The sequence below is a fragment of the Melanostigma gelatinosum genome (assembly GCF_949748355.1).
Source record: "Melanostigma gelatinosum genome assembly, chromosome: 22".
In the NCBI taxonomy this organism is placed as follows: Eukaryota; Metazoa; Chordata; class Actinopteri; order Perciformes; family Zoarcidae; genus Melanostigma; species Melanostigma gelatinosum.
Window position 1 is genome coordinate 5,486,156 of NC_136655.1, and position 12,241 is coordinate 5,498,396.

The 12,241-nt window shown below is 41.7% G+C and overlaps 2 protein-coding genes across 2 annotated transcripts; one reads left to right on the plus strand and one right to left on the minus strand.

The window, feature by feature from the left end:
* Nucleotides 1–535: 535 nt before the first annotated feature.
* Nucleotides 536–7,431, minus strand: LOC306795645 (4-galactosyl-N-acetylglucosaminide 3-alpha-L-fucosyltransferase 9-like). Its single transcript, XM_079294218.1, has 2 exons — nt 7,401–7,431; nt 536–2,223 (listed from the first exon to the last, which is right to left on the minus strand). The coding sequence occupies exon 2, from the start codon at nt 2,214–2,216 to the stop codon at nt 1,107–1,109; it is 1,110 nt and encodes a 369-aa protein (XP_079150344.1). The 5' UTR covers nt 2,217–2,223; nt 7,401–7,431; the 3' UTR covers nt 536–1,106.
* A 735-nt stretch (nt 7,432–8,166) lies between these two features.
* depdc4 (DEP domain containing 4) lies at nt 8,167–12,015 on the plus strand (the record flags this gene model as incomplete). Its single annotated transcript, XM_079294362.1, has 9 exons — nt 8,167–8,242; nt 8,837–9,260; nt 9,450–9,604; nt 9,729–9,924; nt 10,012–10,262; nt 10,411–10,553; nt 10,655–10,780; nt 10,893–10,971; nt 11,061–12,015. The coding sequence occupies 9 exons, from the start codon at nt 8,167–8,169 to the stop codon at nt 11,258–11,260; spliced, it is 1,650 nt and encodes a 549-aa protein (XP_079150488.1). The 3' UTR covers nt 11,261–12,015.
* Between the last annotated feature and the right edge of the window lie 226 nt (nt 12,016–12,241).

Here is a 12,241-nt window from a genome sequence, read left to right on the forward strand (position 1 = left end):
ACCGTGCTTTTGCCATCAGGGCCAGTCGGCTTTGGAGCAACCTGCCTGAGGAGATGAAGCTCGCAGAATCTGTAATCTCATTTAAATCACTTCTTACAACACATTTTTACTGTCTGGTGTGTCAGGCAGCAGGAGGTGATCGGCTGGAGTGTCCTCAGCTGTGCACACTCAAGGGTGCGGCCATGGGAGGCGTCTGGAGGCAGAGGACAAACAGAGAGCACATGGCACACAATAACAAATGGGGGAATGACAGAACACATGAGGAGAGGAGATCAGGGGAAACAGAGGTAACACCGAACAGGTCAGACAGGGATCCTGGATCCTGACAGATACAGTGGAGCCACGGTTCGGTACGTTTCGGTACAGTAGAAAACTATAAATGCCAGAGAAATGTACTTGATTTTAAAATATATTTATTCATTACAACTAACATCATCACCGAACCGTGAGCCTCGTACCGAACGGTTCAATACGAATACGCGTACCGTTACACCCCTAGTTATTACCACAAAAAAACCACATACAAGGATATTACAAAAAAAAGAAGAACATAATTTGGGTTAGCTCACTGCTTTTCTTTGGTCTGGTTTGGGACTAAAACGAGATAAACATAAAAAAAATAAAAAAGACCTAATGACCAAAACAATAAGAATACATATTAGCGCTTACCTCTAGTTATGTCTCGCCATGGCGGCAGCTTTTGAGATATGCATCTCTGAGATGCTGTCGATAATGTTTCAACGCCATGAACTACAGTAATTCAATTATATCCACCTCATTGTATTGGGATGGCATGCAGCCATGCAAAAAGCAATTTAAATAATATAAAGAACAAACGTTTGTGAAAATGATCTCCAGGTAAACTTGTGATAGATCACAATGCTCAAAAATCGTCTACTTGGCCCCTTAAAAAATGTAATGTCTAACTTTTCTAAGACTATACATGAAACTAAATGCACAACCACACAATCTAAGCTTCCTATCACGACAGACCCTTTGTAATTTGTTCACAAATATATCAGCTGACTGCATTTCGACACCTTCTCAGCAACAAAGTAAATGAAAGACACAGAGTGTAGAGTTTCGATGTGAGCGATCACTTCTTCTCAACCCCAGTACCAGCTGATCAGATCATCAAAAGCTTGGTACTCCTTGTGGTTTTGTAAGTATCTACACGTTTTGCAGGCATGTTCTCTTATGAACGCAGAATTTTTAACTTTAAAGATGCTTCTCCAGTTAAAGAATCGCACATACTCAGCGTTATTTTGGTCAAGGTAAAGTAGCCGCTCTGCCAACTTCTGTGGAGAAGAAAAGTCATTGATATGAATGAAAGAATCAGGTGGGGCATGGTCCTCGTAATTTTGTTTTGGAGGGCCCAGAACTATGGGTACACTTCCCCAAATTAAAGGATTGTAGAACTTCTCTGTGATGTAGTCTTCGTAGATGGAGTTTTCAAAGGAGAGGTAGAATTTACAACTAGAAAGTATTTTTGGATAGTCTTCGTTGCTTAGCCGATGGCTAAAGGCGTGTCCATAAGTATGAATCTTGACGTATTTCTTCAGTTCATTGTAGTACTCGACCCTCTTTTGATGCCCGGCCCAGTTGCTCACAATCCAACACACCAACTTGTCCTTTGCCGGCAATTTGAAACTCTCATCTTCAGGTGTCACTGGCAGCAGATACCCATAAGGCACTTGAATATTTGAATCACGGCGATAGTTGCATGTCAAGTTGAATACTCGATTAAGACCAAGGATTCGAGGCGAGTTTGCGGGTGACTCCATATTTGACCACACCCATTTCTGAAAACTGGGACGTGGAATTTTGGGCAAGTTTTCTAAATTTCCATTTATGTCCCTGTGATGGAAGACAATCCCGTGGGCTTTTTGGTAAAGCGTCTTGTCATCTGTTAAGTGGCATCTTTTGATATCAAAAATGTTGCAGTCGAGCTCAAATCTGGAGCCAAATGGCCACATCCAGATCAGCACAATCGTGTCAGGCTCAGCGTCCAGCTTTGTCACGCTTTTGGGGTTTGGGTGATGGATCTGTGCTTTATCTCCACACAGAAACGCAGGACAAAAGTGACTGTCTTTTCCAAAATCCAGGTACTTGATGTCAGACCTGTACGTGATAAAAAGGCCGATAAAGCACAACATCACCAGGCTGCCGGAGAGAAATGGACGCACAGAAGTCCACTGGCAGGCCGAGCAGGACATGGTTCACCTTTGGAGAGAGAATGGATGCATTGATTGGAGACAGGACATTTGAATGGACAATGCATTGAGTTGTCTGACTGTAAGCCAGTGATTTGCGATACAATAATTTATGTCAACACAAGTTGTCATTATCGCTAGAATTTCCAAAACTCAAAACATGTAAAATCACAAAGTCACTGAAATTCTATTTCATTTTCTGGCATCGAACGAAACGTTAAATGATCAGTACATTTACGGAGGGAAGTACAAGTTCGATGTATTGCATTTCTCCATTGTAAACCTTGTTCTACACGCAAACTCTATCTCACAACACATGCGAAAGAGTATCGTTCATCTGTTACATACTTTAAATCGAAAGTTACGAATGTAACTACGGTTCTATGAATCCTGGATGACCGCCAGAGGCAGTGCTTCACACTGGATATCTTCCGTCTCGCGCATGCGCAGGTCGAATATTTATATCAACAAAGTCACGTGTGACCTCGGATGACCCCCGTCGTCTATAAGTTCAGGTGTCATCCTGAGCTCAGTCCTATGGAATCTTCTCGCGAGTTCACAGGATTCCGAGTGACCAAGAACTCTGGCGGTCATCCAGGATTCATAGAACCGTAGTTACATTCGTAACTTTCGTTCTATTTCATCCTTAAGGGCTGTGCTCCTTTTAAAAAAGAAAAAAAACAGCACCTGTCCCACTGGATAGTGGAGGCCATTGCCTATACATACAAGGCGAGCGGCTGCGCTCGGCCATCCGGGGTGAAGGGTCACTACCAAGAGTGTCTCCACACCAAGGGCAAGCCTGAGTGGTGTGCCTGTGGAGGATATATGTGCTGCGGCCTCATGGGCATCACCGAGCACATTCACCAAACACTACAGAGTTAACGTTGCCACCCCTCACCCACTGGGGAAGGTTCTTTGGCCAATTTTCTCTGCCGGAGCTATAAGAGGTAGTTACTGTGCTTCCTCGTGACTCTTTTGGTATAAGTCATCCAGTGTGAAGCACTGCCTCTGGCGGTCAGTAAGGATGAAATAGAACTAGCAGACTATAACTCAAAGTGGCACGTCCCTGTTTTCAGAAGTGGGTGTGGTCAAATATGGAGTGACACAGCTCCAATCCCTGGTTAAATATGAATTATTGTTTGTATATGCAAACATTGCCTTTATTCAAATATTCCAGTGCTTTATTGGTATTTGGTGCCATGACACATTGAAAAGTCAATATCTCCTTGGAAAACTCCATCTACAAATACTATCAGAGCAAAGTCCAACAATTGTATGATAGAAGGAGTGTCACGGGGTGTGGTGGAGGACTCAACTGTAGACAAGACCAGAAGTATAGAGAGAAGCAGGTATTTAATGATTAATGAAATCAGAACAGGAAATGTACAGGAACCCAGGGAGCAGACATGACAAGAGGGGGGGGGGAATCCAGCAGGACAGGGCAGGAAGACGGGGAAACCGCGAAAAGGACGAGCCAAACGGGCGGGTAGACATAGCAACGATCTGGCAAGGAGTGACTGAGAGGCAGGGGTTAGTGGATAGGCAGGTGAGGGGGAGTTGTGCTGATGAGGAGGGAGTGCTTGATTAGTGAACAGAGGCAGGTGGGAGTTAGGCTGATGATGAGGGAGGCAGCCTCACCAGTGACAGGTGCACTGAATGAGCTGATAGGTGAGTGAGAAATAAAGAGACATGGGGGCAGAGCTGTGACATGGACCTTATTTTATTGATGTAAGTGCTTATTGTTGGAATGCTGTTAAGCATTCCAACAATAATTGTTATCCTGTTTCTTTATTCAACTTCTTCTATTTCTTCCGTCGCACCGCTTCTCCTCCTTCATTTTTTAAGCTACAGAAACCGTTCAACTATTAAAATGTTCAGCTCTTTCACCAGAGGTCTGCCTCCTGTCATTCTATTCTATTATACACTCATCTCCCTCTATCTCTCTGTGTGTCTCTCTCTCATACAGTCATTCAGGTCTTAGGGATCTTCAGAGGTCTTTCCCCCCCCCACACACACACACGCCATTTAAAAAATAAAAGCCCCACAGAATGAATCCTAACTGAAATGCTTGTGATGAGCCTGTCATTTAATAACCGGTTTGTGTTTATCGAACATTATGATTCTGTCTCCTCTCCCCTTCTCCCCCACACCCCACACCCCATTTCAAAATAAAAGCCCCAGAGAGTGAATTCTAACTGAACTGCTTGTGATGAAGCCTGTCATTTAATAACCTCTGTTTATGTGTCAAACATGATGATTATGTCTCCTCTCCCCCTCCCTCCCCCACCCAGTCCCACCCTTTCAAAATAAAAGCCCCATGGATTAACTGTATTTAAACATTAAGCTCAAAATTCGGCTTTTTTGTTGAAATAATGAATGCTCTTACTAATACTGCGACAATAATATTTCTAGTATTACTACGACTACTGCTGCTACTACTTCTACTACAACTTTTGCTGTTGCTACTATTACTAGTGCTATTACTGCTACCATCAATATTATCACTACCACTACTGCTATTACTACCACTACGACTATTACTTATACTACAACTGCTAATACTGCTATTCCTGCTACTACAAGTACTAATACTACTACAGCTATGAGTATGACTTCTACTAGTACTACTGCTACTTCAAAAACTGACTTTACTATTACTACTACTACTACTACTTATTATACTACTACTACTGTTATAAAATACTACGACCACTACTACAGCTATTACTTTGACTGCTGATACTACTACTTCTACTTCTTCTAATTACTCATACTTCGACTACAACTTCTGCTACTACTGCTACTACAAATATCACTACTGCTACAGCTAGTACTTATTCAAATGCTACTAATGCTTATACTGCTAACAATACTTCTACTACAACTACAACTTCTACTACTACTACAACAAATATCACTACCGCTTGAATTCTTTTAAGCTACAGAAACCGTTCGAAGATCAAAATGTTCAGCTCTTTCAGGAGAAGGGTGATATAACTTCATATTTGTAATCTTTCAACTTTTTGAATTATTCAGCTTTTTGCAATTTCTTTTAAATTGGATATCTATTTTCAGCAATGTTTTTGAGATTCATTTCAGCTTTCAGCATTCCAACGCATTTTCAGCAGGAAATGCATTTTCTAGTTACAAATGTTACACTGATGTCCATCTTTGTTTAGCACAGTGGACAATATACACACACACACACATTATTATTATTATTTTTTTTATTTCTCACAGGTATGATACAGGCTGTTCAGTACTTTTGCCTTATGAACTATCAGAGGTTGATTAAACAACAAAATGATTCCATCATATGGGGCCATTGAGGCACATCATTGACCTCAGCTTTGCATTTTCGCATTTTTTTTTTTGCTCCATCAATCTCCATTACCATCGTGTAGATCTTTGCCGAAATTCCATTTTTCTTCCTCGAAAGATAAAAAGACGCATGTAACGAGCGTAAATGGACGGGTGCTGCTGACGTTCAAGACGCACGAGAAATGAGTTTATGGGGTCAGACAGGACGCGTACTGTTTTATGAGGATATGTTTCAACAGAACGTACTTCTTCATTTTGGGAAATATTTTTTATGTGACCGAATTTCATTGGATCATTTGCTATGTTGTACCTAAATACAGAAAGAGCCGCCCCGGTGATCTTATTGGACATTCTTTTGCTTTTTGATGTTATCTTATTACTATCTCCGACAAGCCGTCGCTCCCAGCAACAGCAAAACAGCGAGGTAAATAAATAAACATTTAGAGCCACAAAGAAGGACCATATCGTGTATGAATCAGACAAAAGCGATCGAACCTTTTTTAGCAGGTTCTAATATTGTATATGTGTCGTACGGTCATAAAAGAGTAAAAATATATACTGGGGTCAAACATGCTCTAAAAGGTATAAAGTCCATATAACATATAACTCATTATATAACTCTAAAAACAAAACAAATGTGTTTGCGTCATCCCCTTATTTTGGTCCGCTCGAAAAATATGTATTTGTTTCCGCGTCCGTCCACCGTTGCCCGTCAGACTGGTTCTGTGTTTTTGCGTCTCTTGTCTCTTGGAACGTTCACAAACTAAATTGACCAGTCTGTAAAAATGTGCTCCTGCCTCAAAATTAAGCACAAAAACACATTTTTTGATTATATTTTTTAATTAACAGTTTTTAACAGATTAACAGTTTTTTTTAAATCTTTAAATAGTGATTAAAGTGTCTCTTACTTTGTTTTGTCGTCTCTGCAGAGCTTCAGGTGGACCAATGTAAAAATGAGGAAGTGATCCGCTATTATGTACAACAATCCTTGCGAAACATAATCAAGTTAATCAAGAGGACACTTCCTCCTACGACCAACTGGATAAAGGTGCGCCTGTACCTTTGCAATTCAAAACTGCAGGCCACATTAAAAACAGAATAAAGTTATCATGTGAGTCTAACCCGCCTCTCAATGTGTTTAAGAAGAGTGAATGTGGTTCAACGAATTACACCTTTTCGTGTAATAACTTTTTAACAAACAGAAATATGATATCATATATTATTTTATAAATTTGATTAAAGTTTCTGACAAACATATTCATCTTTTGTAAAATCACTTTTTTGTTCCTACAAAACTGAGGGTGTGCTCAAGTGCTGCTTATCAGCTGGTAAAGTCAATGGTCTCCCAGTTTAACAGCAGGAAGCTTCCTTCTTGATTTGATTCGTAAAGACAGCCAGTTTGTAAAAAATGTAAATAATAGTAATAACGTCTCTCTATATATTAGTTGAATGCAAGTATATTGACTATTGGTTTGCTGCATTATGTGCATCAGCAACTGATTATGATATTCACCAATTTGTGTAAGCAAAATGGCGTTTTATTGTTTTAGTGTAAGATTTAGATAAGGCAAAAGAGAAGGGGTGCTGGTTATCATTTCATAAACTTTACGAATGAAGCATTATGGCCTGGCTTGTTAATAATGAACAACCATCCTGGCAATGTGTGGCAGGTGGAGTCAGTGCAATATAGTATGTATAGTATGTAGGAAAGATAGAAAATAAAGCAAAAAAACAACTGCATAATCGTTTTTTAGTGTGTTTTCTTTAAAAAAATGTATCTAAATATTTTAAGCGACATTTCTTCTTCTTCTTTTTAACAGAACAGTTTTTTTTTTATCTTTAAATAGTGATTAAAGTGTCTCTTACTGTGTTTTTGTCGTCTCTGCAGAGCTTCAGGTGGACCAATGTAAAAATGAGGAAGTGATCCTCTATTATGTACAACAATGCTGGCGAAACATAATCAAGTTCATCAAAGGACACCTCCTCCTACGACCAGCTGGATAAAGGTGCGCCGGTACCAATGCATGTAAACCCGTAACTTTGCAATTCAAACCCGCAGGCCACATTAAAAACAGAATAAAGTTATCATGTGAGTCTAACCCGCCTCTCAATGTTATCATATATTATTTTATTAATTTGATTAAAGTTTCTGACAAACATATTCATCTTTTGTAAAATCACTTTTTTGTTCCTCCAAAACTGAGGGTGTGCTCAAGTGCTGCGTATCAGCTGGTAAAGTCAATGGTCTCCCAGTTTAACAGCAGGAAGCTTCCTTCTTGATTTGATTCGTAAAGACAGCCAGTTTGTAAAGAATGTAAATAATAGTAAAAACGTCTCTCTATATATTAGTTGAATGCAAGTATATTGACTATTGGTTTGCTGCATTATGTGCATCAGCAACTGATTATGATATTCACCAATTTGTGTAAGCAAAATGGCGTTTTATTGTTTTAGTGTAAGATTTAGATAAGGCAAAACAGAAGGGGTGCAGGTCATTTTTGTGAGGCATAAATTAGAAAGGGCTCGCAGTACAAGTTATCGCCTGTAGAGAGCAGCAGCGCGCGCTACTTGGTTATGTTAGGAAGAAGAAGAAGAAGCGGATGCGGATGCTACGTCATACGGACAGCTCGTAATGGCGGTTGATTTAACTCCTCGTTTCAGAAGGTTGAACAGCCAAACGAGAAGTTTTCGTGAAAACATACAGAATGGTAAGATATGGGTATTAACGCTGAACAAATTATCGTTCTCTAATCTACCCTTTGTATGAATACAGCCACACAAACAAAGCATAGCCGTGTAAATACTACATGTTACGGCGTTGGCGTCTAGTGTTGACTTATTTACGTTCTCCTAAAAAAAAATACTTACCGGATTGTTATTACTGATGATTGATGTGTAAGCTGACTTTTACTGTTGAAGTTGGGCGACGTGGAGCTACACCAGCGGATAGTTTAGTCTATAACAATGTATCATCAGCATTTATAAACTCATATGTTTTGAATGTAACGAAGCATATGGAAATACTCAAGTAAGCACCCGAGTATATCTAACGTTACTGTACTATAAATATATTCCACTTACTCTACTGGCTTCCAGTGAAGTGATGAATATGTCAGGGACAACTATACTGTTAAGGCTACAACGTTTACTGCTCCACCATCATTTTTGATATACAGTAGGTAGAACATAAGCTAACCTCAAATCTGGTACAGTAACGGCATGTAAATCAATGGGTTATCCTGCATGAAGTTCATCATAATATTTTTAGCTCTGACCTCGACCCCTTTTCCTCTGACCCCCAGGCTTCTCGGGGCCCTTCGGTGCCACCCAGCTGTGGCACAACATCATCCAGGCCCTGCAGCTCCAGGTGGAGGTGCGCAGCCATAGAAGGCATCTACGCGTCCACGCCGAGTGTTTCACGGGCTCGGACGCCGTGGATGCGGTCCTAAGTTACTTGATGCAGAATGTGGTGTTTTGCACGAGTGAAGTGTCGCGCCTCAAAGCTGCTCGGCTCTGCCAGGCTCTGATGGAGGCCAAGGTGTTCGAACCGGTGGGTACGAAGCTGTTTCGCAGGGACAAGGAAGTGACCTTTGAGGACGGCGGCTGCAGCCTTTACCATTTTCTGGAATATAAAGTGTTCCCCAACTCTGCCATGAAGGAGGGCGATAGTGACACAGAAAACATGCCCCAGGAGGAACAGGGGCTTAAGAGGAAGAAGAGCTCCAGGTTGGTTTTTGCGATTGATTTTATCTTTCATGATGTCTTAAAAGGCAGAGTTGCAGTTGAGTAATCATGAATTCAGAAGTTAAACGAACCCCTTATTAAGCATTAGATTGAATGTTGTTTGTAATGTTCACACCTGAATTATTTCCACAGCGCTTATTAATCCCCATAAATGCTTATTTTTGTTTTCAGGAGGCTGAATGAACTGAGGACGATCTCTAATCCCCTGGCTGTCGGGTCGTCAGACAGGAGGGTTGAGAGGCTGCTGAGGACCATCGACCTGCGACCGACCGTGTCTCCAGCTCTAAACACAACCCCCGCTACTTCTGCCTTTCTGTCCAAAGCTGGTAAGATGGAGCAAATCTGTCAGTATTTGCCAGTATGGTGGGGAAATGACACTTTATGGTGGACAGATATTTTCCCCCTCCCAATATTTTGTCCTCTTCCTGCTCTTTCCTCCTCCTTCCCTAGTGGTGGATGAGGTTTGGAAGCAGCAGACGCTGCTGCAGCTGCTGCATGTAGTGGAGTTGCCCATGCTGGACTGCATCCTCACCTCTCCTGCCAGGGTTCAGCTCCAGACCTGCAGAGCTCCTCTGGCCTCCCAGGACCTGGTTATCTCCAACACATGCCTGGAGAGAGAGCTGTCCGACACTCTTAATCTGCCCAAGTCAGTGCTCTGATTAAACGCTTTTGCAGTTGTGGAAGCAACAAATATTTGTCCATGTATTCCAACAGTCACCGTCACTGTCTTCAGGTTGGATGGCTGGCTGTCGGCGGCGGCAGACTGCTTGGAGCTCTTTCCCGACCAGCTGATTGTGGTCGCAGGGGAACAGCTCAGCCACAAAGTCGTCGACTCCTTTGCAGAAGAGGACCGGGCGGAGCAGACGGCGAGCCAAAAGAGACTGCTCTTTGACACCATTGCCAAGTACTACGGTGGACAGGAAAAAGCTCCGCTTCTCTCAGGACGCCACCTGGACATACATGCTGCAATTCTGAACTCGCTGGGTGAGACTTGATCCGGTTTATGTTGACATCAGATGAAAAGTGTGTAAACAATGATGCAACAAGTGTCCGTGCCTCTGAGACTGTTTACGTCCATGAAGGTTAAATCCTTTTCCTTCTCCTTTCTTGACCACATCTTGTTTCTTTCCAGGTGAAGGGAAGGTGCAGGAAGCCATCAAAGCATCTCAGCTGTGTTTCCGACTGCTGGACACCAGCGTGAGAGATGAACTCCGGAGACTACTGGCCTTCATGGCTACAGCGGCTCACCCAGATGCTTGCAGTCTTCAGAAACAGGTCCTTTTGGGCAAAAACCAGTTATAGTGTTCACTGCCCATGCTGTACATTGTGCAATGTGTTGGTATCTATCGTTGACCTTCTGGTGGGTTTCCTCTCAGATTGATAACAGGGCCTCAGTCTGCCGTGCTTTTCAGAGAGCCATCGTCCAGAATCATGAATTGACTCGACCCCAGAGCGAAACCCTGGTGCTGTTTCTCATGGACAACTGCACAGAGCTCTTCAAGGTACACTTACGTTTTAATTCAGGTTTTAATAACATGCTATTTTAAAGACAGCGTTCACATCACTTCACATTTTTTAAATGATGTTTACTCTTTCTTCCTGTGATAAATACAGACTCCCACATCCCTTATTGAAGCTGTGAGGAGAACACTAAGGACTATGCAGCAGGGAATAGACCCCGACTCAATTGCCAGTAAGTCAAATACATATACACCTTATACATGGACAGAAAACTTCATATTGTCAAAACGCCAATGTCCTCTTCCCCTCTCTGCGTTGCAGCGTTCACCTTCTGCCAGCAGGTGACGCCACAGGAGTACGAGGACCAGCGAGAGGCAACCACGCTGGAGAGCCTCAAACAGCTTCTTCACCATATTTCCTCCAGCGAAACCATACCTGCCAACGAGAGGAGGCAGCTGCTCAAAGAGTTTGAGAAACACCACCCTGTGGTCTTCCTCCAGCATCTCTCCAGCACTTTCTGAAACAACCGACGGGGCCGTAGGTTTGGCTTCCTGGGCGCACTTCACAAAGCCAGTTAGCAGCGGTACAGCTCTTACACTGAAGAATGATCATAAGTTAATGCACATCATGGGTCTAATCAAACGAGCTGTCTTCAGTGATTGATCTGTGTAGATATTACTGTAATTAATACAAATGGTGCTGCTGCAGCATGGCTGTAGACTAAGTCACAAGAGGCCTACAATAGTTGAGCTTGTAGATATTAAGTGTTATTATAGTTCTCATAGTCCTGTAGCACTGGATGCATTTTCTATTTAATGAACATCGCAATTTCAAGCATTTTGAGATATGATACTCTTGAATTTGATCAGACCTCATTGTTTTGCGGCTGCAATCGGTGTAAAGCTTGTGTATTCATCGGTGTTACTTCCTGGTCCAGGTGTGGATGCTGTATTTGGATAAACTATTGGAAATGCTGGTTGGCTAACCATAGCTCAGTTTAATATAATGTTTGAATTTACAGGGGTTTTAAGCATTGATCAAATGTCTTTTGATTGTGAGGATTTTACTTGAGAGACATGTGTTTTAAATAATGACTTAATATTATGTTAGACTAATTTAATCTGTGGTTAAGCGTGATGCCTCAGATTGTATTTTAATTATTTGCCATGGTCATGCAAAAGTAATTTGGAGGCAAATCTCATTTCAGTCTGCCTGTTTTGTTCTCTACATACACTGAAATCATGTTCGATTGCACTTTATGATGCTGAAACATGCTTTATTGTCTTTTGTGACAACACGTCTAATAAAAGTTTGAACTGCTGTTCACTCAAACAAGATTTTGCTGTAGTTTTTTTAGTGTGTGTGTACTAGTAGAGTTCATGGATCTTCTTCTGGGTTTGCTAACAAGAGACAGTTAAAATTAGATATTTCTACAGAGGTTACCTTAATGAATTACAGTGATTTATTTTCCACCCCCCCATACTATACCAAATTATGTGACC

What these genes read in the sequence shown, in the direction of transcription:
- LOC306795645 (XM_079294218.1), bottom strand. Translation starts at nt 2,216, where the DNA reads ATGTCCTGCTCGGCCTGCCAGTGGACTTCTGTGCGTCCATTTCTCTCC.